This window comes from Camelus dromedarius, chromosome 13 (assembly GCF_036321535.1).
Source record: "Camelus dromedarius isolate mCamDro1 chromosome 13, mCamDro1.pat, whole genome shotgun sequence".
Lineage (NCBI taxonomy): Eukaryota > Metazoa > Chordata > Mammalia > Artiodactyla > Camelidae > Camelus > Camelus dromedarius.
Window position 1 is genome coordinate 57825279 of NC_087448.1, and position 26387 is coordinate 57851665.

The 26387-nt window shown below is 48.4% G+C and overlaps 1 protein-coding gene across 1 annotated transcript in view; it reads right to left on the minus strand.

Annotated features, from left to right (window-relative positions):
• Positions 1-26387, minus strand: part of ATP7B (ATPase copper transporting beta) — a 63329-nt gene that overhangs the window by 13028 nt on the left and 23914 nt on the right. Inside the window, exons 3-13 of the mRNA XM_010982401.3 lie at positions 19485-20706; positions 14407-14658; positions 12703-12866; positions 10978-11139; positions 8949-9025; positions 7311-7485; positions 5867-6100; positions 5078-5169; positions 1145-1272; positions 882-1036; positions 547-681 (exon numbers count right to left, since the gene is read on the minus strand). Of these exons, the coding sequence (XP_010980703.1) occupies positions 547-681; positions 882-1036; positions 1145-1272; positions 5078-5169; positions 5867-6100; positions 7311-7485; positions 8949-9025; positions 10978-11139; positions 12703-12866; positions 14407-14658; positions 19485-20706 (2796 nt within the window). The remainder of the gene's footprint in view (positions 1-546; positions 682-881; positions 1037-1144; positions 1273-5077; positions 5170-5866; positions 6101-7310; positions 7486-8948; positions 9026-10977; positions 11140-12702; positions 12867-14406; positions 14659-19484; positions 20707-26387) is intronic.

A 26387-nucleotide genomic window follows, 5' to 3' on the forward strand; every position in this document is an offset into this window, starting at 1 on the left:
AAACTATATTTCCTAAGATAGTATTCTACGCCCACTTCTTAAACTCAAAAATGTATATTCTGTTGCCTCATATATAATGTTCAATAAATAATTATTATAAAAAATTAGCATTACTTGGGAAGCTCCAAGGTTAGATGGTATATATGCACATAGACAACAAAAAAATGTATTTTTTTTCTTAGAACTGGTTAAATATTATCATGCCATCAAAATTGTGACCTGACCTATCTTCCATGATGTGTTCCCCATAACCTCAAAAATGGCCAATAGTGCAAAATGCAAATGCTTTAAATGTTAGAACTAACAGTCAATGGTGTCTGAAATTATCAACCTAGAAAGCAAATGGCATCTTTAGTAAAAGCCTGCAGGGGAAGAGTGACTGACTGTCCCACCCTGGTTAAGATTTTGCTGCCAACAAGTGAAGCAAGCAAATAAAATGTAATGGGTAATTAAAGCCCAGTGAGTCTCAGACATGAAAAATATAGGATTAATGGCAATCGACTGTTTAAAACCCAACAACCATACTGCCCACAGTGTTCAACTTACAGGAAAGTATTTCTGAACAACACCAAAATCGATAAAACCGATTACAATCCATACCACCGACGTCAAAGTTGAAATGATGATGATAAATGGGACAAAATATCCACTAAACCGGTCAGCCAGTTGCTGAATGGGTGCCTATGGAAATAAAACACCAAGACCGCGGGAAATTACTTTCTCCAAAGAAATAAAACACCACAAGCCTGGACTAGGACTTGGATTCCTAGCTCCCTCATTAACTACGTTTATTAGTCAATAAAATCTGCCTGATTCTATGGGACTCTTGGAATGACTTCTAAAAAGAGGAAGCTAAAGTTATATTAAGACTCCTTAGTTACCTTTGACATCTGAGCCTCTTCCACCAGCTTCACGATCTGAGCCAGGGTGGTGTTGTTGCCCACGTGGGTGGCAGTAACGAGCACAGAGCCGTGGGCGTTTATGGACCCGGCGATCACCGTGCTGCCAGGTTTCTTGGTGACCGGCATGGCCTCTCCTAGCGGCGGAGGGGAGACCAACACCCCGTGCTCAGCCTCACTTGGCACCCCGGGGTCTGGCCAGGGGGCTAACACCCACTCCGAGGGATGTGCACTGGTGGCCTCACCTGTGATGAGGGACTCGTCGGCCATGGTGCTGCCTTCCAGGACTTTCCCGTCCACCGGGAACTTGCCCCCGGGGATGACCTTGATGGTATCGCCGCGCTGCACCAGCTCCATGGGCACCTGCTCCTCCCTGCAACAGCCGCCACCTGGTTACCCCCGGGGCGGCGCACGGCGCTCACCCTCCCAACAAATCGCCGGGCTGGTTACACTACACTTGCTTTGCACTGAGTGGCAGTGGTCATTTTTTCTGCCATTTACAGGCTGAGTCGATATTAATATTGTGTAGCTGCTAAGTACCAGGCACCATCCTCAGCCCTGGGATACAGCTGTGAGCAGGACAGCCAAGTCCCAACCCTCATGAAGACAACTGTGGAGGAAACAGACAACAAGCAAGACACTTTAAGGCATCAAATAAGTGCGGTGAGGACAATACTGTGACTGGAGGGCTTCTCTCAGTGGCGGGGGAGGGGAGAGAAGTCGGAAGGCCTCGCTGGAAGATGACATTTGAGGAGAGACCTGCACACCAAGGGGGTCCAACATCCAGAGAAGGAAAACTCCAGGGAGGAAAAACAGCCAACGCACAGGCCCTGCAGCGGGAAGGAGGGCGCCCCTGGGCGACAGGCAGCTGGTGAACACGGCTGGAGGGACCTAAGTGAAACAGGCAGAACCCAGGTCATATCGGGTCTTGCAGAGTAAAGTAAGCACTTCGGATGTGAGGTTTTGGTGGGAAAGTGACACAAGCCGGTTCACATCCTCACGGCACCTCTCCGGCTGCCACACGGGCACGGGCTGTAGGGGCAGTAACAGGAGCTGAGAGAGGAGGGTGGCTATGGCAGGAGCCCAAGCAGAAGAAAGCAGGGCACGGGCTGGGGACGAGGGACGGGACGCCGGGACCTCTTTAGGGCAAGACGCACCATGGAGATGCGCACACGCACTGAACATGTGAGAAGAGATGCCAGCGCCAGCTTTCCTATTTCAGTCTGAGCAACTGGGTGGATGAGAGGACATTTAATGAGATGGAGACAACTGTGCAGAAGTGGCTGCAGGAGAGAGAAGAGAAGGAGGGAGATGAGATGAAGATCTCCATCCCAGCACGCCGGGTCTGGGATGCCCACCTGACTGCCACGCAGACACGTCAAGGAGGGACTCGACAACAGGAGTCGGGCTGAGGGAAGAGGTCAAATCTGGGAGCTGTCAAAACATCGACGGTTTCAACAGCCTGAAATGGTATGAGCTCACCCAGGTGTGCGGCTGGGGGAGACCTCGGCCCTGGGGCACTGAGCAGGCGGAAGGGCCAGCCAGGGCTGTGGAGGAAAAGGAGAGAGTGAGGCCCCGCGGGAGGGGCACCCATCCCAGCGAAGCAAACACGTAGATGTCACTACGTGGACGCAAATACACGTTAACTTTCATCAGGTGCTACGCCAGGGATCTGTGGACTTCAGTGCAGGGAAGCTACATCTTAATAAAAAAGAAGATGGATTTTAAAAGGGACAGAAAATGGGGGAAATGTTGGTGAGAGGCTGAAATGAGGATTAAATAAAAGCAATGGAAATTACTTGATGTCTCTGGCAAAAGTGATTTCAGAAATCAGTGGAGGAACAAAGCCAGCGAGGAGAGCACGGGAGGGGAGGAAACAAGGCAGCAGCTGAACACAACTTTCAAAAAAAGGTTCTGCTGTGAAAGGGAAGAGAAAAACAGCAGAAGAGGGCGTGGACTAAGATAGGAAACTGTGAACTGTGCATATGTGTGAAGTGTCTGCAGGGGAAATGGTCTCACAGAGAGCGAGAGACAGACGGGGGACAGAAGGGAGGGGTGACAGGAACGGAGTGATCCAGGGAGCAAGGCTGGCCTCTCTCTGAAAGCAGCACATGGGCTGAATTTACTTACTTGTATAAAGAACATTGGCTCAGGAACAAATGGTGATAAAGTCAGAAAAGTATGCGTGCAGAACACGTAGGGCTTCAGGGTTATTTTACACCTTCCCTCCATTCTACAAAGACTACATTTAAAGGATCACAGAGAGGAGTGCACAAAAAAGCCACCCTATCTGAGAAGGACAAAGATGCGCATCTCCTTGTCCTCAGATCAGTGGAGTAGCCTGTGCCCTGGTGGTCCTGCCGTCACAGGCACTTGGAAATGAAAGGCAGAAAGTAAAGGCAGTCGCCCATGGCTTAATTTCCAATCTTAACGTTTTCACATCTCAAAAGCTCTCATGTCACTAATTTATAAGAGGAAAAAACAGCCAAGATGCACAACCACTGAGGAGTGACTGAAGCAATCACATCCTGAGGGGGCCCTAAAGCACCCGCTGCCCGGTCACACGGGGTCCTCCTGTCCAGGAGACAGTTTAGAGCGGGGCTGAGAGCACGGCTCTGGGTCTCCAGGGGCCCATCCCTGCTCTGCCACACCCCTGCCATGGACTCTGGGCAACCAATTTCCCCTCACAGAGCTGTGGGCTCCTCCTGGGAGGGGCACGGTGGCACCCACCTCATGGGGCAGTGATCAGGGTGACATCAGTCTATTTGCAGTGCTGGGTAGTGTTCCTGGAACACAGCAAGCTCTCTGATCTCAGCTATTACTACCATAGTTCTGATTCTTATTTAAAAGCCAGAGTCTAGGCAAAACGCGGTGCTGCTGCGCTTGGTCAGCCTGTGCCTCATAAACTTTCACTCACTCACGTCTCACTCACTGGTCCATGGGCTCAACAGAGGCTCACTCAGTGCCCATGGGCGCAAGGGACCTGCCTCGGCCTCAAAGGGCCGTCTCTCGGAGACATGGCCAGGAAGCCGGCGACAGTGTGATGAATGCGCAGCACACAGTGGGAGGGGACACCGATGGTTGCTCAGCGGCGGGAGAGCTCGGAGCATATGTCGCACTGGATGGTAAGAATCAGCAGAGACAGGGACACTGGAGATGGGTGAGAGTTCCACAGAGGAAGGCTCCTGAGCAGAAGCCCCAGAGAGAGACGCCTCCTCCCCCACTGGAGCAGCGGGGGAGGCAGCTTGGTAAGCTGAGTGACAGCCGGGTGACAGGAAACTGATGGATTTCCCATCGCAGCTTCTAATTCCAAGTCAGAAGTGAGATCACAGACCAACAGGGAAAGTGGCAGGGCCAGAGAGATTTCAGGAATGCGAAGAAGGCCTATAAATAACCACTGCCTAGAATATGAAAATGAACCTGACCGGAGAAACACAGAAGCCTTAATTTGTAAAAACGTTCGTGTTATTGAATAATGCTTTAAGAGTCAGTATATGTAAGTGCTAAGAACATGGACTCTGGAACCAACAGCACAGGTTATGTTCCGATTCCGCTACTGAATACCTGTGTGACCCTGGGCCAGTTGCTTAGCCTCTCTGAACCTCAGTTTCCACATCTGTACAATAAGGGTAACAAGAGTTCCTTTCTCATAAAGTACTTTTTTTTTGTTAGATTAAATACAAACAGGTTGGGATAGTGTCTGGCAAACAGTAAATGCTATATAAGTTCCAGCAATAATGATAATAGTCATTATTGTTTTTAATATCTGCCAACCTTATAAAGAAAAAAAAAATCCCATTTTTATTCCTTGGCAAGTTGAACCCCTATCTCTCAGCCTGTCTGAATCCTCTAAATCTTGTAAGGGAGACTCAGCTCATACTCCATGTTCTGTGAAGTTTTCCTTGACCATTAGCCTTCCTCTTCCAAGTCCCAGAAATACTAGTCGTCTGTCCCTCTCATTTGTCATTCTGCATACACACCCGCCTTGAACACTTGCTTATCTTTCACAGTATGTAAATGCCTTGTTCACCTAACTGGATCCAGAGGAGGGATCTTAGCACACAAGTCTCTGCTGGCCCTCACGAGGTCTCACACAATGTCATGTACATGACGGGTGTTTGATGTGCGTACACCGACTGATATAAATTGATCAAGGACTTCTGATGAAGATAACCCACCTGATGATTAAGCTGTCTTCGCCAAGAGTCACGACGGTGGCTTCCGTGGCTTGCAGAGACATGAGTTTGGCAAGGGCTTCTGACGTTTTGCTCTAAGAAATAAACAGAATATAAAATGAGGGCTACAGTAAGCTGACCTGTGCAAACGCAGAGCATCACTCACAAAGCTGCTGTGAGAGAAAACCCTGCAGAAAAAAGCTGACCCTTAACACAGCCACTCCACATGCCTGCAGACCCTCTCAGGATGGGAGTTGCTGCCCGTTGGCACACAGCCATGCCAGCTCCACTCTGAACGTGCAGCGCTGCCAAGTCCTATGACTGCCATTCAGAGTGAAGAAACAATACCCATCTGCCCGCTGACTGATGTCTTTTAGATTCAGTGGAATTTCTCTTTGGACACGAGTTCTGCTCTTTTATAAGATACGCTGAAATCTGGGTGTTAAAAATGGCAGGACCCCATTGTAGAAATGTGGATTTCTAGACTAGTAAGTGTCACGCCCAGTTAGGTACTAAGAGATGACGTGAGCTCTGACCTGAAGCCCAGGGTTCTTCCCACTGCACGATGCACCTGAACAAAGGTTTTAGTAATTAACCAGATTAGCTGGGATTTCAGAAGTAGTGACCAATTTGGAGATTAGTGGTCAGAGCACCTAATTATATGCAGGGCTCATGTTTCTTTAAGTCTTGCAAGATTGTGTATAAGCAGTAATTCTACACACGGTGTTCAGACGAATTAGGGCTTGTGTTACTGAGGAAACAGCTCTCCCTTTGACCTGAGGCTGCAGTTACCTTTGTCACGTGTTCCAGCCACCGTCCGAGGGCAATGAACACGAAGAGCATGGGGGGGGTGTCGAAGAACGTCACGGGGCTCCTCTCGGCCTTCTCAGCGATGGCCACCACCAGGATGACCAGGGAGTAGATGTAGGCAATGCTCGTGGCCAGCACGATGAGCACATCCATGTTGGCCGCCCTGTGTCTCAGAGACTTGTAGGCCTGAACGTAGAAGTACCAGCCTCCGAGGAACTGAAAGACGGCCAGGGAGAGGGACGGCTGCAGCTCATGGGCAACCGGAGGCCTCTAGGGGCCGCAGATACCCTGGGCTCGCCCACAGTTTCAAGGTTACTTTTCCCTCCGTAATTGATGTTTATGAGATGTACCTCCTGATTCAGAGGACTTCTGGCCACAGGCATGGTCAAGGGAGACCTTTAAAACTCAGAGGACTACCCAACCTAAATGTTTATCTATACAGAATGGTGAAAATGGTGAAAGAAATCATGGTGCGTTTATACTGTGGGCAGTGCTCTGTGGTCCCTGAAGAGAAGGTGCTAGGGCTGCTGGTGTTAGAGATGCACGTAGTACACGGTAAGTGGGAAACACAGTTGTTAATCAGTATATCCAGTAAAATCCTATTTCAGCCTAAAATAGCCTGCGTCTGTATTACGTGAATTACATATACACACATACATATCCGCATAAATACAAATTTTCTCTATATAGATGGAGATCTGGAAAGACACACCCCCGACAAGTAATAATACTAAAGTAACCCTGGGCGCTGGAGGCAGGTATGAGTAACAGAAGAATACCTTCCCCTTTTCTTCTACTTCAGAAGAGTCTGAATTATTTACAAGAGATGTACATTTGTAATCAAAAAGGAAATACTGAAAAAAAAAATCAGCCTGCAAATATTTGCCCCAGATAGTCCTAAACTAAACATTCTAATATTAAATAAATCAAGAGCCTTATTTTATATTCCAAAATACATGAAGACACACTTCCCACCGGAAACACAGCTAGTTCCTTAATGTGGTCCTCAGGCTAAAAATCCCGTGAGGCTTGTCCCTGCTAAATTATGATGTCCTCAGGACAGTTCAGTCAAGACAGGATGCTGCAGAGATATGAGAGCTCCAGCCTGGTCCAGCTGCTACTTCTAATAGCAGAGGTGAGCTCAGCCACACAGGAAGCAAACTGGAGACACACGGGCTCACCATGCCTTGCAGCAAGGGGGCTGCTATTCTGGGGGTGTTGGGTCATCTGTGGAACTGAAAGTGAACCAGGTCCCTTCTAGCCCCCGTGTCAGAGGACGCCCCCCTGCTGGTCACAGGACACAAGGCAGCAGTGACGGGCTGGGTGGTGGGGAATGTGGCAGTGAAGCGGCGCCTGGAGCACACCGAAGGGCCGAGCTGGCCCCACACAGGCACACGGGGCAGCTGTGCCCCTTTCTGATACGCACCTGGACAAAGGTACACAAGATAAAGAAGATGAGATTGAGGATGGACAGTCCTGGGATGATGTTGTGGTCCAGGACCATAGACTCATGCGGCTCGTTGCTGGGTATCAACATGTAGATCATTAAACCCATGACAGGGATGCCAAACACCAGGCTGCACAGGAAAGACTTCTTCCACCTGGAAAGCAGCGCAGCAGCACCGACATGTTAGGTACCATCTGTCGCCAGGCTTCCGGGCTGGTCCCCTCCTGAGAACTCGGTTTGAGACTTGTCTCTGTCACAAGTCTGGGACAGACCACCAAGGGCTCAAGTGAAAGGAAGGCTCCCTCCCTGACACCGGCCGTCTGAGGGGACGTCAACGGTCTAAATCTCGCTGCTGCGTCCAGAGAGGTTCAGACCAGTCCCCGCCTGCCCAGGGCTGGTGAGTTCCCTTCAATCTACAGGTGAGGCCACCAAGGCCCAGAGCCGAGAATTCAGCCCCAAAGAGGCTGACCATCCTCAGTCTACTGCTCTTTTTCCAAAACACAATCATATACAGACTCCCAAGAAAAAAACACATAAAAGCAACATTTTACTGGTATAAATGTACTTATACATTCAACTTTTAAACTATTACTTAAAATAGACTCAGTGTGAACAGTGCAGCTGTCTTGATGAAGCCTGGTGACAGGCAACAGCCACGTTCTCACGTGAACAGCAGCATTCATGAAACTCCAGCCGAGCGGCTGTGAGCCTGTGCCTGAGCCCTCATCTGAGAACCACGGGCCCGCGAGACTGAGGCTGTGGCCCCAGGCCCCGAGAGTCAGCCCCCACCAGCTTTCCAGATGCCTCTCTGGCCAGTCCCCTCTGTGCTCCAGGCAGGCCAACGAGAGCAAACCACATGAGTCCCTAGAGAGCCCCCACCTCCCACTCCCTCCCTCAGTCCGACCAAGTGCACTCATTCTCTGAGGCTCAGATCACATGTCCCCTGCTCGTCAACTTCCCAGACCTCCCAGAACCCACCTGAATCACTGCTCGTCCACTCTTCCCAGCCCGCATATGGGCTCCTCTAGGGTAGGGATGAATGGCATCCTGTTCATCCCTAACACCCAGCACAGTGCCCTGCATCCAACAAGCAGCCTCGGGTTTGTTGAATGAATAAGTGAATATCTGCAACAATGAATGAACCCGGGTCTCCTGCTTCCCCGGCAACTTTCTTTAGCCATGATTCCTGTCCGTGGATCCCAGTTCTAGAACCCATTCAGATAAAGTCTTAAAATATTATAAAAGAAAAAGACCCACACTCCCTTCCCCCCAACCTAAGTGCTGTCCAATCTATTAGCCACCTGCCCTAGATCGCTATATTAATTAAAATTAGTTAAAATTAAATGATATTAAAAATTCAGTTCCCCAGTCACACTGGCTGCACTTCATACCAGGCAGTGCAGATATAGAGTGTTTCTGCCATCACAGAAGCTCTGTGGGGCAGCGCTGTTTTAGAGGATGCACAGCATAAGGGTAAAGGGTACTGATCCAGCAGAAGGTGCCATGGGAGGGTGGCCGGGGCAGCAGGGACAGCAACCAGGACAGAACAAGGCAGTCAGGCCTGGGGTAGGGAGACCCTGTGACAGAGCTATGGTTGATATTTTCTGTTCTACCTACTGCTTTATCTCCACCTTGTGGTCCAAGTGATGAGCGGTGGGGTTCCTCTGGGCCGGGGAAGCACGAAAGCCCATTTCCTTGTTATTAAGAAGAGGAAACAAGAAAAAAGGCGCTTGGTTAAAACAGGCATCGGCAGAGAGCATTTTACATCCTTGGAAATGAGAACGTTAATCTGAAATTGCCTCCAAGACTGTGCTCGTTTTTCCGCTCGCGACTTCTTTACCCAAATCATCCTCAGACCGCGTCAGAGGCTCAGTGCCACCTATGCCTCCGGGCGACCCCTGCCCCACGCGGACAAATGCTGAGTTATAAACCCAGGACCTGTGAGTTGAGGAATCCCCGGGATCGAGTGGCCAGGGGCGATGGTTCTCTGCATGAGGACACTGAGGTCAGGGGCTAAGCCCCTGTGCAAAGCCCCAGTGTCGTCGGAAGCGCCGGACCCAGCGTCAGGTCTCCAGGCTCCAGCCCAGGCTCTCCCACCCAGCAGACCTTGGCTCCCTCAGGATTCTCTCAGGCACTTCTTGCTCCTCCACCCTCTCTGCCTTCCTGGGTCTGATCACTAAATCTCTGACTCCTTTTATGAAATCACACAGGAAAGGCTGGCAGGAAATGTCCTGTCAGCACAATATAAAGAGGGGCCTTAAGAGTCTGATGTTGGGATGCTATGCAAAAATTAAAAGTTATGGTGGGAGAAAAAGCACATAAGACGGTCTAAAGACAAATCTTTACAACTAAGACTGGCCTAATTCCATTAGGAAAAGATGCCCAGAGGTGCAGGAATGGGGGCCAAACACTGGTGATAACCCTAAGAGGGCAGCGGCCGGCGGGGTGGAGGCCAACACGGGCACTCTAGACAGCACGGGCCCGGAGACGTGCTGGAAGCACCACCTGGACTCTGTCCATCGTCAGTGCATCAGTCCACTTCTCAGCCAACGTCTTAGCCTCACTGAAGCTGTATCACTGCTGTTCTGTGAGCCCTGTGGTGTGGCAGGAATGGAATGCCCCCCGAGCTTGCAGCTGTGAGATCTGGGGCTGAGCACCAGTTCCGCATCCCTCAGCTGGGTACCAGGGATCAGAGCCTCTTAACCCCTCTGGGGAGCTCTCCTCATCCGATAAAGCAGCCACGCTGCCTGCCCCTAAGACTGATGCACTGTCTCTACAGCAGGAGCAGGAGCTGCATGTCAAAGAGCTCTGCAAGGCCGTGGAGCGACATCGCCCCTAACACACACGCACGCACACACCTGTGCACACACACAACACACACATAACACACACACAGACACCGTTAAAGACATCACCAAGCCTGCTACAAGATGTTTCATTTCATAAGCAGTTTCATAAATAGTTCCTGCTAAACTTCACTCATCCTTACCGTTAGTTACTACAAGTTAATCTTGTTCAGTTTTGACTCTCTCAACCCATTCAGATCACATGTTTAATGCTCATCATATTATATTAATGCTCAGCATATTAATGCTCATCCTCTTACGGTGTGATGTAATACAGACCCGAGAGAGGAGATGGAATGTCTGTGGACAAAGTGAGGAAGGAGCAGGGGGAGGGGCACATGACACTAGTAGATTTTCCAAAGCAGAGTGACTGAACCCTCCCAGGGCACAGCAGGCCCAGGACAGTGGTCAAACGCAGCTAATTCCTCCCAACACCAACATTGCTTTGGTCTACAGATACTTCGCACAGACATATATAATACTTAAAAATTACAATTGGGCAATTTAACACCATGTGCCATAGAATCGGTGATACTGCTGTTTCTCAGGGAATATCTGAAATTAAAACAGGAATAATGTCTTTTCCTCCCATGTCTTTCTTACCCATTCACTGCCTTTCCTGCTCAGATTATCTGACATTTACTTAACCTCCCTTATTTGCATGGGAAAACTTGAAGGGTTTTAGATGAGGTGACTTTCTTTTCTTCTTCTTGCTTAGCTGTGTTTTTCTCATTTTTCTACAATGACTATAAGTCAGTTTTTAAAAAGGCAAGTATAATATTTTTTGATGAGTGACTTACCCCAATAATTCTGACAATATCCCGCGGGCCGATCGTTTCAGGATCAAACTTCACATGGGCTTTGCTGGTGGCGAGAGCCACAGAGGCATAGGTGATGCCGTTTGTCCTTGTGAGTCTGGACTCTATGTTGTGAACACAGGAGGTGCAGGTCATCCCCGTGATCTGCAGCAACGGAAGACAAACATCCCACTCACCCAGGATCCAGAGGAGCCCGTCAGAAGCACACAGGGAGCTGGGCTGGCAGTGTCCCTCCCGAGATGCTGGACTCCCAACCCCGGGTGCAGGATTTTCACCCTGAACATTCCCCCAGGGGCTTTGGAGATACAAACAGTGGTTATTCCCCAACTCAGGTACAGGAGGCCAATCACTAAGCAGATGGCAACAGACGGGGGCTTGACTCCCAGCTCTGAAAATGAAGGGCTTTCGCAGCCCCTCTCTGCCCGGTCTCGGTTACGTGTTTCTGCTGCCTGGTGCTGTGCGCACTGATGTGAGAAAAGGAGTTCCAAATAAGCCAGCCACCCCTGTGACAGGTATCAGGCCAGCCAGACAATGCACTCTTCTGAGTATCAGTGGTCAGCACTTCCCAGAATATTAACTAAATACAGGCATAAAATGCCTGAACACATGATGACAATGTAACTATTGATACTGCTTATTTAAAACAAAACAAAACACACACCATAAAAAAAAAATTGTTCAAAATAACTGTTTCCACCTTTCCCACTAGTAGTCTTGATCTAGATTCTCCCCGCCGTGGCTGACGCAGACAGAGATGTGCACATCTGGACCTGGAGGTCCGTGGTGGGGCCGATTCCAGCTGCAACCCCGCAAGCTAGACTCGCCCCTCTGCACACATCGAGGCCCGTCAAGGGCAAAGGGTTTGCTCCACAAAGAACACCACTTATCAGAAGCTCAAAGTGCCACTCATGTCCTCAGTGCTTTTTCTTCAAACATTTACTTACCGCTAACAGCAGTGACTAAACAGTGAGGAAGTGAAAGACCCTTTTCCCTCAGTAAACAGCATTACTCAATTCTTTATGGGTTCCTTCTAAGTCTCCCTTTATTTGTACAAAAAGAGCTTCACGCAGAAGTGCTTGTGAACACAGCATATTCGAAATATTAGACGTATCTGTTGTATTTGCTGATTTGTTGACGTGTGCAGCTGGCATCAGGGGACAGTCAGGACATAAAGCCCCCACCTTGTGCCTTCCCTCCCAGCTGCACCGGGAACAGCAACCACCCCTGTGTTCACCTCGGACAGAGCACCGTGGGACACTGCGGTCACCGATCACCTTCTAGACTCCCCGTGCCTACAATCAAGCCCTCTTGGTCTGCAGTGGCACTGGTGGCACTGGCCACTCCAGACCCTCTGACAGGCCAGCTTGCCTCCTGGCCTCGTGGGAGGTGTTCATATTCAACTCTCTCAAACCACCAAGCTCAGGACAGCCGCCACTTCCAATGCCTTTTCCTCCAACCCCACCGTCTCTCCTCCTGATAGTCCAATGCGCCCAGTGGGAGGCAACCCTACGACTCTCTGACACTCCTTCACAAAATGAAAAAGTCCTTGTTGCTGGCTTCAAAGGAAACTCCCACAACAACGAAAAGGACCAATGCAAGACGGGGGGAGTGTCCCGATCACAGCCCCGGCTGCTGTCAGAACGCGTCTGCAGGCTGTCGGAGGCCTGCGGCCCTCTGCCCCTGCTCCAGCCCGGCCATGGGACATACGATCAGCTCCAGGTCGCTGTCCGAGCCCGCGTAGTCCTCCATCACTGCTGCCTCGAAGCCCAGGTCCTGGATGAGCTGCACTATCTCCAGGGGCTGGATGACTCCTGGGTTATACTTCACCTCTGCCTTCCCAGCCATCAGGGCAACCAGCACGGAGAGAATACCTGAAACCACCGGGCTGCAGCTGTCACACTCCAGCAAGGTCACTGGGATGATGTGTTCAACATAACCTGATGAAGAGAAACGTCTGCCCCAGAAGCTTCTAGAACAGTGGTTCTCACGCTTGACTGTTCATTAGGATCACCTGCGGGGGCTTTTAACACTCATTGTGCCCGGCCCTTAACCCAGACCAATTAAATCAGAATCTCTCAAGAAAAGGCATCCTTTTTGTTTTTAAAGCCCCCAGCTGATTCTAATGTACAGCCAACTGTGAGGACCACTGTTCTAGAACAAGGCTCCTCTCACTTTAATGGGCACGTGAATCACCTGACGACCTCGTGCAAGCACAGACTGATTCAGTGGGTCTGCGGTGGGGTTGGAGGGTCTGCAGGGCTACCCACCTCCCAGGCAAAGCCCACGCTGCTGGCTGGGCCTCTGAGCCAGGCTCTACAAGATCCAGGTGGGGCAGACACCTCAAAGCAAGGGACAGCCTGCAGCTGGCAAGGACTGTTACATAAAGAATGTACTTTCTTCTCCACCTTGACACACAGGAGGAAAAAAAAGATAATTTTCAAAAGTGGTTTTCCTTACTCTTTTTCAGTTTTTAATCAGTTTCAGGAGTGAAAAAGGAATCCCACAGACTATCTTGCTACCACGATGAAAAAAAGGCTCATTCACAAAAGTGAAAGAACAACGTGCTTTAGAAAGGATGCCATAAGGGACTAAGACAAGGGGCTGGAGTCAGGGAGAGAAGCATGGGCCCCGTAAGACACAGGTTAACTTTGTCCTGGGATGGACGAAGGAACTCATGGAACATTCGATGTGAGAACAGCCGTTCTAGCTCCAGGAAGCTACAGGCTTAGTGAGCAAGAGGCTGGAAACGTGTCCTTCTGACCTAGGGTTGATTCTGAGGGCCAAGGAGTCTGGGCAGAAAGACACACGAGCCACAGGAAGAGAGAAGGCGATCCTGAAGGCCAGACAGAGAGTCACAGTTAAGATATTTTCCAAATAAAAAAACTGGGGCAGAATTTTCATTGCACTTTCAAGTGTAAGAAATCAGACTGGCAATGTCATTTAGAGGACAAAACTCTGGCATTTCCACAACCTTCTATGATTTACAGGGACAGTGAGACAGAATATTTCAAACTGGAACTTCTGCACAAAATGCAGGCTGTTTATTTATTTGTTAGTAAGAGGCTGATGGCTTCGGAAGGGGAAACTCAAGACTACAAGCTAGTTGGAGAGGCCCCCCCATGAAAGTACCCTGGCCTTTCAACACGGCCAGCTTACTCAGAGACCCATTTTACCTCAAACTAAATACCTCTTAAAGAGCAGAATACCAATTGCCCCAGAACATTAGACGAACATCTGTACTCTGACATGAGGAACCCGCCAGCAGACCATCAGGAAGGACTCCTGACAACTGCGGGCAGCGGAGATGCCCACAGAGAGCGCACTGCCCGCTTCTGCTGGCTGTGGCGTCAACAGTCTACACTCCACAGTTTGCACAAGCATTCCCAACTTAATGCAGTGCAGACCTCTTACCAGCTTCCTTCTGCAGGTTTCTCTCTATGTTGGACACACAGGACGCACAGGTCATGCCGGTGATTCGTAGGAAGCACTTCTGCGGGGCCGCTGTCTCGGAGGCCGGTGGGGACTCGGACAAGCGGCCAGGGTTGTGGTTTTCAGGGAGTGCCCCAGGGTGGGGAGCTGCCTCCTGCACAGACACGGGGGGGCCAGCCTGCCCCGTGGAACTCTCAGCACTGTGGTTCCCAACATGGTTGCTGGAATGGTTTTCTAGGATAAAGTGTCAGAAATTATTCAAATTAGAAGAACAGATTTTTTTTTTTCTTTTGGAACGATAGGGTCCAGCCTGATAATGCTCAGATGAGAGCTCCCGGAAAACCACGTGGAGGGTCAGTGTTTCCATCACGGTCTCTCCCTCCCGCCACCAGACAGAGGCACACAATCATAGACAGATGAAAATGTGCCGATACTTCAAAGACAGAATGTTCTGGTTAGATGGATGCCCTGATAAGGTGATGGTGGTGGTGACAGCAGCGATAAAAACTCACCAGGCCTCTGCTAAGCACACGTATGACCTCCTTTAATCCTTAAAATAGGATGGGGGTGTGCTAAACACTGCTACCAGCCCCACTTTGCAGAGAAAGAAATGAGTTACAAGAAATTAGACATTTTGTCCCAAACCCCTCAGGCAGTGAGCACAGAAGCTAGCTTCCAGGCCAGCTCTGCCCTTTAACCACTATCACAGCCTGCTTAGCAGAGGTTCGCCCCCGCCCCAAGAGAATCACCTGTACTGAGATGGGTTTGGGTCCTCAAGGGCACCCCCTTGTCCGCTGTGCCCACTGCGAACATCACCCCCCGATCTGTGGTTTGTGTTTTCATCCTCATCTAATGGTATCTCTCTTGATAAAAGAAGTCCTTGATGTTAATGAAGCTCGACTTCTAATCAACTAAACCAGTTTGCATGGTTAGTGCATTCCGTGCTCTAATAATAGACGTGTCTGCCTCAACACTGAAAATATTCGTGACGTTTCCTTCTAGCTGCTCTGTTGTTTTAAATAAACTTCCACGTTCAGGCCACTGATACACTTCAAATTAACTCCTGTGTAGGTCTGAGGTGATAGTCAAGGGTGATTGCTTTCCACATGGATTTCCAATCGGATTTCCAATCGGTCCAGCTCCAATGCTGAAGGGGCCATCCTTTCCCCCAGGGCTCCAGGGACCAGGGGGTGGACGTCTTTGGGGGCCATTACTCCACCCACCACACACGCACAGACAGATGTGACTCACCACCCATCAGATCATGACAGAGAACATTTTCATCACTCTAGAAAGTCACACTATTGTGATGACACAAAATACCCTGAAGAATATGCAGAAACGAATTACATCTTTTGGTGATGAATTGCCATGATCTGAAAGCCCACAGCTGCCCTAGACAGAAGGCGTCATTTAACCTGCACTGACAACAGCCCAGGACTTTAAGTTTCTTTTCTGAATAGATCTCACGTACTGGGATGTTTTGCTCATTTTCTGGAAAACGCTAAAACTATTTCCACTCACTTTAAGAGTGCAGGTGATGGACATTACCAGCACCTTTGGCGAAGACCCTCCAGTGCTCTGGCCTTACAGGCCCCCTGCCTTCTGGATGCAGAGACCATTGCCCCACCCAGCACAGCTTTCCTCTCCTGGACTTTGCTCTTCTTCAAAATGACTCCACCCCTTGGATCTCAAATTCACAAAATCTCTGCTGTGGCTACAACCTCTTAACATTCTACCTTCTGCCCTTAGCACCCACCAAAGCCTCCAGCACTTGTCCAGGGCCCCTATTTTTCCAGTCCTTCACCACTTTCTGGATTCACCTGCCTTTCAACCTAAATATTGTGGTCGACAATTTCAATAGTATTTGTGATATTCAATGATATTACAGAGAATGTCAACCCCCTTACTAACTGACAATTTGCATGTTGCCATTCTCCAACATTGAGGTATAACCCAACTCAATTCTGGACTTCTGGAGATTGCTAAAGAAAGTTTAAATACAAAAAAAAAAAAAAAAAAAGCCTATGCTACTGGGTCCTTGATCAACCTATGCTAACACTACGGGTGGGCACATAAATTGATTTGGCTTTCTGGAAATCTGCTTGACAGTATTATCAAAAATGGTACCTCTAACTGCTTGGAGCTCGGTAGAGGCACAAAAAATATTTGTGATGGAATGAAATCATGTTGCTGCCCTATGACCCAGTAACTATGCTTTTAGATATTTATTACAAAGAAATAATTAAGTATATGCAAAGGGGAAGCAAGTTACATGGTTTGAAGACTGTGCCCAAGGACAATTTTATTTACAATTACACCCACACAAAATAGATGAGACAAATAAATAGGAAACTAAGTAATGGCACATCCCTATGCTGAAATGCTATGCAGCCACTGAACAAAGCCACTGCCCTTTTTTGCTGCTGAAATCCTAACCATCCTGAAATCCCAGCCATGCCCAACTCCAAAGCTACCTCTATATCATGTCCTCGGGAGCTTCACAACCAGACAAGGGAGCTTCTCCTTATCTTCTGAATCCCAAGAGTATCTGACTATACCTTCCTTGCCACATTTATTCTAACCTGTCTCAACGATGGGTCTCTGTGATCTGCCTCCCTGTCGGTGTGAACTGCCATGGGCAGTACTGGACCACCTCTGAGAGCTTCACACAGCCAGCGCAGAGCCTGAGCCCCAGAAGACCCCCATCACGTGCAGGGATGAGGGAATGGTACCTTGAAAGTGATGTTACCCATTTACAAGGGCGAGAGGAACATGTTATACGTGACCGGTGACTTTTCTTTACTCTGTATTCATATATCCATCCATCCATCCATTCACCTATTCAGAAGTACTTCAGCCATGCCAACGACAAATGCTGAGCTGCCTTCTAGATAAAACCAGATCTGAATGTGTTTTTAGCTGTCAAGTAAGTGGCTGAAATTCAATGCCTCTGTCTCTTGCCCTGGCGCCTCAGACCCCTCCTTCCCTCCCCCTGCTCCACTACTGAGGGGCTGATCCTTGCAAACCCCTTTTCCCGGGCTCCCTTGTCAACTGGCTTCTGATTAAATTTGGCACATGGGAGGTAGCAAGCAGGAAACGACAGGATAGAAGGGGGAGGACCCACGTGTTTGCTGCTTATCCACCTGGATCCTGGCTACCGCCACTGCCTCTCCCTTAGCAGCTCCAGAGAGGCCAGTTCCACCAGGCAACCTCAGCCCCTGCAGGTGGTGGCTTCCGCTACCATTTAGCTCTTTTTCCTTCTCAGTTCCTGCTGGTTTTTCGGCTCTGAAAGTCTCTGTAAAGAGCTCCCTGGGTTAAGCCCCCCCTGGGCTAACCTGAGACCCTGCTTGTCACAGCCCACTGTCACCTTTCTCTTTCGTCTCCTTCACAAACACCTCCTGTGTGCAGGGTGCTACTGAGTCCAGGGAGAAACAAATCACATGGTTTGAAGACTGTCGTCAAGGAGCCCCTGGTCAATCCAAAATGACTGACCAAACACAAATTATGCCTTTTTAGAAGTTAAGTGGCTATAAAAGCCTATGGTTTATCCTAAGTTAAGACTGCCAAGTAAAATACAGGGCATCCAGCTGAAACTGAATTTCCAATAAACAACAAATAATTTTTTTAGTATAACAACGTCTCAAATATTGCATGGGACATACTAACATTAAAACATTATCCATTATTTATCTGAAATCCAAACTTAACTGAGTGTTGTGTATTTTTATTTGCTAAATCTGGTACCCTAAATACTTTGTGAGTGAAACATAATTGTCATAACTCTGGCCAATAAAAACCCATTTTCTTTCTAGCTTTACTTAGCAAGTGCAATTATTTTGGATTATGGAGTTCACTGATAATTCCTTTCTCCTGCTAATAACTTGATTCCACTGTGGAAAGACTTCAGATCTCACACAAACACAGCAGATGACAACTCCACGCTACATGTCTTACCTTCTGAGTACAGGATTTACTGTTCCACTCTTTTCTTTGTTGATTTTTGTTTAAACTCAAAAATAGCAAAACTTCCTGAAACTTGGTACAAAGACAACGCACAGAATGGGGCCCAGTCACTCCACAAGACTTACCCGCTCCCCTCAGGGCGGGGTGTGCAGACACCTGAGCCTCACCACCCCCTTCACCCCCAGGGCTTGGGAAGGGCTCCTGTGTAGGGTGAGTGGGAATGAGCCCTGAGGGCAGGCGATGGGGCCAGGCATCTGCCAACTTCCATGGGTCACTCTCCCCCCAAGCCCAGAGCCGCCTTTCCCAGGCCCCAGGGCAGGGGGGACTGGGTGCCCCACCCCTGCGCCCACACCCGCTGCCCAGGTGGTCTGCTTCCTCCTCCTGTCTGCCACAGAAGCTCTCAGGAGAGACTGCCTTCCTGCTTAGCAGCCCACAGCTCAGCCAGGCCTGGAGAGTGGCAGAAACGCAAAGGGCGCAAAGGGAGGGGACGGAAGGGAAAGCCGGCAAGTGAACGGCCACTGGGTAGCGGGTCAGTGAGGGGGGAGCGGGGGCAGCCACCACCCCAGTAGCTGTCTAGTGATGTGACATCAACCCTCCCCTTGTGAAAGCTGTCATGCCCGCCCCTCTCCACACAGCCTCGGGGCGGGGCTGGGGGACACGGAAATCACCATCACATCCTTCCTTAAATCTCGCTTCCTACAGAATGGGCTCCAGGCGGTGAGACCAAGGTCCTGTTGTCTGCATTATTTTGTTTTGTTAGCAGAGAGATCTCAGAGAAAATGATGACAGTGCCTTTGGAGAGAGAAGGGCCAGACATGCCCCTAGTACTCTTTAAAAAAAAAAACCACAGTATCACTGTTCTCCTTAGAAAAGACGCCAAAAATCCAAGGAACTTAGCATTTTAGTCCCAGAGGCAAACCCTAACCACCTGGGAGCTCTACTTCCTCTCTCCTGACAAACACCAGGGAGGGTTGCAGCAATCCTGCCACCACTCACAAGGCAGTGGGTGTGGCTCACCTCGCCCACCAGGTGGGAACCATGTGGTGGACAGGAGGGAGGAGCCGCCCCAGAGTCCCTTCACGCACATCACGTACCAGCCAGGACGGACGCCTCAAATCCCATGTCCTCCACGGCAGCTCGGAGTTCTTCTGCGCTAGTCACAGACGGATCGTAGAGAACCATTCCGGTCCCTTCAGCCAAAGAGACCGATATCCACTGCACCCCTTCCCTCTGGGAGACCAGGCCCTCGATGGACTGGACGCAGGACATGCAGGTCATGCCGGCGATGGAGAGCACCGCGGTCCAGTGCGCACCGGGCTCTGGGAGGCCCTTGGGGGGCCCAGGGGAGCGGCGTCTGGCTTCTGTTCCACTCTCTTCTGCTCCATCAGGAAGAGAAACTTTAAACTTCCCAGGTGGAAGAGCCTCGATGGCCCTCTGCAGGGCCCCCGGGGAGATGCAAGAAGGGTCGTACTGCACTTGGGCAGATCTGTCCTCCAAGGACACATGAATGCTCTGAACTCCTGGGAGCTGGCCTATGTTGTCTTCGATATTCAGGACACAAGACTTACAGTGCATCCCATCCACGCCCAGGTGCAGGGTGACCACCTGGCTCCCCCGGTGCCCCGAGGTCTCTGAGTTACTGCCATTCTGATTGCTGGAAGCTAGCGGCACATTTGGGTGGGCGCTCTGCAGCCGTCTGACATCGATCAGTCCCAGGTTCATGGGGGCCCCCTTGTTCTTGATGATGGCTTCAAACCCCATGTCGTTCACATGGTCCCTGAGCTCTTGGGGTTGAATAAGGTAAGGCTGGTAAGTGATGACTGCCTCCCGGCTGCCGAGCGAAACGCGGACCCTCACGACACCTTGCAGTTTCCCGATCTTTCCTTCTATGGAGCTGACGCAGGACTGGCAGGTCATGCCCTCCACCCGAAGCTTGACCACGGCCTCTGGGACGGGCGAGGACCTGTATGGCCAGGAGGCAGCCTTTCCCTCCACCACGCTGGCTTCAAATCCCATGTCCTCGATGTGACTGCAAACCTGAGGTAGGCTCAGGACCGACGGCACGTACTTCACAGCCGCGCTGCCCTGTTCCAGGGAAACCTTAATGCTCACGATGCCCTTCAAACTGGAGACCCTGCCCTCGATGGACTGCACACACGACTGGCAGGTCATGCCCGCGATGCTGATCGTGCCGGTGGCCGTCTGAGAGGGGCACATGCCGTCCAGGCCATCCTCATAGCCAGTGTTGTCAAAGGCAAAACTCTGCTTCATCTCTGGCTCCCAGGCTCGAGCAGTCCAGGAAAGCTTAGACAGGATCTAAAAGGAAAAGAAAGAACATTTTTTATCCTTAAAACTAAACGTGTTCTAAAATATCCCAGCTTGTCTGGCACTGAGAAAATGGAAAACAATACCACTGGTGTCACGACACCCCAAGAGTACAAGAACGTCAAATGAGGGAAAGAGCCATGAAGAAATCACTTATCAAATGAATGGGTTCAGGCTGGGGGAAGATCCTTCTAGCCTTGACTTTCTGTGATTCTGAACCCAGAAGTCATCGGCCCACCTTGGTGAAATGTTTTCCTCCCTAGAAGACGTGAAGGCTTCTGTAGGAAACGTGAGCATGATAGAGCTGATGTGCACAGAACACACACAGCAGGCCCCCAGCAGAGGTGGAGAGCACGGCGGTTCCACCAGAGCTCCCCTCTCTGGCTGGTACCTGATGTCTCCCCGAAGGACTTGGCCCTTTAGGCCCAAACGCTGGGGTCCTGCAGGAATGCAAACACAAAGAACAGGCAACACCCTAATTCTGCATCTCTTTCTAGGGGTGTCTCTGTCATTCTCTTAACAGGGGTTAAACTGCAACCACAGGGCACATGTTCCAAATGCAGACCTCCCATCCCATGGGGTTGGACCTCAGTGCCTGTGAAAAGAGGTCTGAAGCACGAACACTTCTTGGGCCGGGGATGAGCACCGAGAGGTGCTGGACCAAGAGGAGCAGGGGCGGGGAGGCTGGAAGAAGAGGAAGCTGAGCCGAACAAGGCACTTCTCAGTGCCACCTCGGCTGAGTCACTGCCCCACCGGGTGCTCGGGACAGCTGGAGTCATTACCTAAAATTACAAGTACTTCACCAAATTAAATGGATTTTTAATGTATCACAGCTCAAGCGTAATTGCCTGATTTCTTCTCATGATGATCTGGCCTCAGTCATTTTATTAACAAAATTGCCCCTTCACAGGGTCCCAGTCTCATCTCTCTCTTAATCAGATATAGTTTTTATACCAGTACTATCACATGCTTCAGAAACCTGGGAACAGGCCCTTATACGTGGTACATGGTAATAAGGCATGTCTCTCTCTACGTACACAATCCTACTTATCTTCAGCTGAATCTCAATTACATGGATTGATCTCTGTATCCCTATGCATCAAATGCGTATCTTTCCAACTCCAGCTTTTGACCAGCTTAACAAGATGGAAGTTTAAATAGCTTTTAAAGCAGACTATAAAGATACATTTGTATATTCACAGAGGAAATCATAAGCTAGTTTGGGGTCAGTAAGTATAAGAAATTATTTTTAAAAATAGTCACTGGAGCATTTTCTTAAAATAGAGAAAAAGGAATAATTAAGTAATTTATGGGACAGCAACTCAAAAGTTTGTTGAATTCAATAAACATACTGAAATTATCTATGGTGTAAATATGGAAATGGATATGATAAGGACAACAAGGGATAACAGTATTCACGGACCTGGGTAGCCACCTGGGAAACCTCTTTGGAAAAATATAAATGTGGAACCTATATATATCAGAAGACATTTCACATAAATCAAAGATGAGGACACAAAAAGCAAAACAGTAAAAGAAGTACTAGAAGAAAATATAGGAGAATATCTATCATAGTCTAAGAGTGGGGAAAGCCTAAATATGACCAAACAAAAACAAAATTCAGAAGCTATAAAATAAAAGACTGATATATCTAACCACAATAAGAGGAAAAAGTTGTTCAAACCAAGGTAGAAGATAAACCAAGTGAAAAAAAGGCTCGCTTTCACATTAAGCAAATTAAGAGCTAATGTCTTTTATATATAAAGAGCACCTTCAAAGAAGAAAAAGGCCAACAATCCAACAGAAACAGAAGGCAGTTCATCAAAAAGAAAATGCAAACGGCTTTTCAATATACGAAAAACACTATTAACATTCCAACTTCACTGTGGCACGGTTTTCACCATTCAGGTCGGTAACCACTGACTGGTTTCCCCAAGGCTAGTGAGAGTGTAACCTCTTGGGAGGGCAACTTAGCAATATCTATTAAAATTACAAATTCACATATTCTTTGACCCAACAACTCTTTAAGAATTTAGCCAATAAATATATTTGTTTGCATACAAAAGGAAGCATGCAACAAAGATATGAAATGCTACAAAGGACTGGAAACAACATAAATGTCCATCAGTGACAGGCTGATAAATTACTGCACAGATGTACAATGGAATACTATCGAGCTCTGAAAAAGAAGGGGGCAAATCTATACATACTGAAATAGACGGCTATCTAATATACAGTTTAGTGAAAAAAGCAAGGCACAGAATATATAGTACATCTAGTGTTTTAGTTATCTGTTGCTGCGTGACAAGCCACATCTAGTGGCTTATAACGACAGCTCACAGTTTTTCAGTTTGGACAGGGCTCGGCAGGGAAAGCCTGTCTCTGCTCCACACAGCATCATCTGGGGTGGCCTGACTGGGGCTGGAGGTCCCACATGCAAGAAGACGGTTCATTCATCACATGGCTGGCAAGTCGATGCTAGCTGATGTTGGCAGGGACCGCGGTTCTCTTCTATGTAGCCTCTCCACATGGCTGGGCTGGGTACCTCACAGTTGGGGGTCTCTGGGTTCTGAGAAGGGTGTCATAATAGTGAGCATTCCCAGAGAACAAGTCCCAGTGCAGAAGCACTTACCAAGCTTCTGCTTGCATCACATTTGCTAACTCATCACTGGCCACAGCCAGCCACATGGTCACGCTCAGTCAACCTGGGAGAGCACTACAGAAGAGCTTACACACAAGGAGGTGCAGTTCATTGGGAGGGCCACCAAAACAGTCCATCACAGTGCACTAGCACTACTTGTGTAAGAAAAAGAATATTACTCACATCGATGTGTATGCATGTATGGAGTTATCTCTGGAAGAACGTGTAAGACACTGGTACAGAGTCTGGGGACTGGCAGCTGAAGGGGTTAGGTGGCTGGGTTACAGGAGTGAGAATGAAGAGTACAACTTACTGTACAGTTTACATCTGCTACCAAATACTAAAAAATAATTAATTTAAAAATTAAAATAATGTGAGCATAAAGGAGATCCACAGCAATGGCTTGACTGCGGTTAGTATTAATCAAATACTTATCTAACTGAAAAAGATGAAGGAAGAACTAAGAATGTTCTAAGAATATTCACTTTGATGCAGTACCATACAGAGTAAAGCAGAAATTACCTCCTTGTAAGACATGACCCTTAATCACTGAGTCTGTTGTAAAAACCAATCCCTAATGATTTCCTACCTGACTTATGTTTCTTGGTCCTAGGTCTAGCTACAACTCACCAAACCCAAGCCACAATGCAGGCTTTTAATCCTTGGACTGTGTTCCTGCCAAAGGGGGTTGCAGAAGTGCTAGAAGCTGTTTACTTGGAGTAAACAGTACTCAGCGGTCCCCCTGCTAACAGGCACGTTTCTAACAACAAGCAGTTACAGAAACAAAGCTTTGCAAATAATACGATTTCATGAAACACCAGAGTACCTGTTGGTTTAGAAGCGGCCTCATCACAGCTGTCGGGTGTTTGGATCTTTTTTAAGCGCACACACATGGTGCGGGTGCTTTTAATTTTGCTCTTCAATTTCAAACATGTTTAGGTTTAAGGACTCATCAGAAGCAATCACGGACATTAGAAAGTGGGCCCAGGATATAAAGTGTGTGTCCAAGAAAAACCTGGTGGAATTTCCAGTGGGGCCTAAGTCCCACTAAATTATATACTCCTTGAGGACAAACATCCAGGACTTCTTCTGCAGGCCCAAAAACAGGTTGCTAGCTTTTGGACTTTCAATAAACTATTAGCATGGCAGGCATCAGGACTGGAAGGGCCGGGAAACACCGGAGGAGAGGGTCATCCCACAGAGGGGAATCCAAAAATGAACGTCAATTCTTTGCTACCTCTCTAGGCACCCAGGTCACACAGAATTTGCTGAGACTGCCAGGGCGTCTAAAAAAAAAGACAAGGAATATAAACTATTGATTCACTAAGATTGGGCCAAGAAAGGAAAATAAGACCTTTAGACAGGCCAGCCTGGTATGAAGAAATGGAAATGGGGTGGTATGTTTTAACGAACGCTTTGAAGTCAGACTGACATTGCAAAGCCTACGAATGACATGCCTTGTAGGAAATGGCTGTGATCACAAGCCAAAGAGCAATACTACCACATGCACGAGGAAGGACCACGACAGCTCTTCATTACACCTGGATCCCCATCATCCTTAGATAGGATACCACCCACCCAATTATCCTGGGGCTCCTTTCACTTTGAAGCATGTGGAACACCCTTAACTCATGAGGCAAAAATGTTATATAGGCACGCAACTTTCCCAGTATATAACCTCCACCCCATACAACCCTCTACCCCAGAACTTGCATGGAATTCAAAACACAGGAAGGTCCTGATTTTTTTTCATATGTAAACAGATTCAATAGTAGCAAATAGATAATGATTCTCGATGTTATTTTATGAAGATGGCATTTTATATCCCTAATGCCTAAGATAATTCTGTAAGCAAATATTCTTATCACCATTTTGCTGCTGAAGCAGACTCAGAGGTTTCTTCAGGGGCATTTAAATGAACTGAGCTGGGATTTATATTCTGCTCCAAGTCCAGCAGGCTTTCTATTTCTTAAAAAAAAAAAAATTTAAGTTTACTTTTTCTTTTTAGCCACGTTAATCACAGGAAGAGACTACAATGCAATAAAGCAAAATGAAGAAAATTAAACAACAGCCACATCCTACTGTAGGGGAGACATAATTGCCACCCTATACTATGTCCCTTTGGCATACTGTTTTAAGCTAGTTATTTTCTGATAAACAGCAGATACTAAAAGGGCTCTTTAAACCAAATAAAAGCTGCATTTCTGTAGGAAACAATTATATTTGCTAGGGAAATCTCCATTTGTAAAGGTATCTACGACCCAATCTCTAGAAACTTGATTTATCAACAGAGAAGGAAATGACTTAAATGTATACCACAATCACCCTAGTTTACTGTGTTTTTCTTGGCAACTTCCCCAACTGAGTCTACCCACCCTCAACATCCTCTTCCGTCTTTAGCTGAGGATGGTATTTAAGGTGAGGGCTTCGGCCATTTGGGTGAGTTAGTTTTCCTGGGTCTTTCCCGTGCACACCATGTTACTAAGCTTTTGTTTGATTTTCTCCTGTTAATCTGTCTCGTGTCAATTTCATTCTTAGACCAGCCAGAAGAACCTAGAAGGGTAGAGGAAAATGTCTTCCTCCCCGACAATACCTGTCAGGTAAAAGGCAGGCTACGTCTAGACGAGTGAGTACAGTTCGGGGGTGAGGGTATGACTAAGGCCACTCGGTGGCCTGCAACCCTTAGTGTCTGCTCTCCTCTTATTTGAGGATTCTCTGGACATCATGGAACCGAGCAGAACCCTGCAGTGTCCCCTGCCCCCACCCTGTACAAAACCGAGCAGTTAGCGATTAGGACGACAGAGTCACAGGCTCGGTGTCTGATGCACACTCCTGAGTTGTTTTACAGACTATATTACTGCCACCAGAGCGGGGGAAAAGCTGACCACACTGTAGACATGACCTAAGCGGCTCCACCTTGAGCAGCAATGAACCCTGGTTAGCACAATTCCAAGAACTGGTCTTAAGAGAATGGGATTAACATTATTGCTCATAATAATCTATGTCTTTGTGACCATTAAAATACATGTAA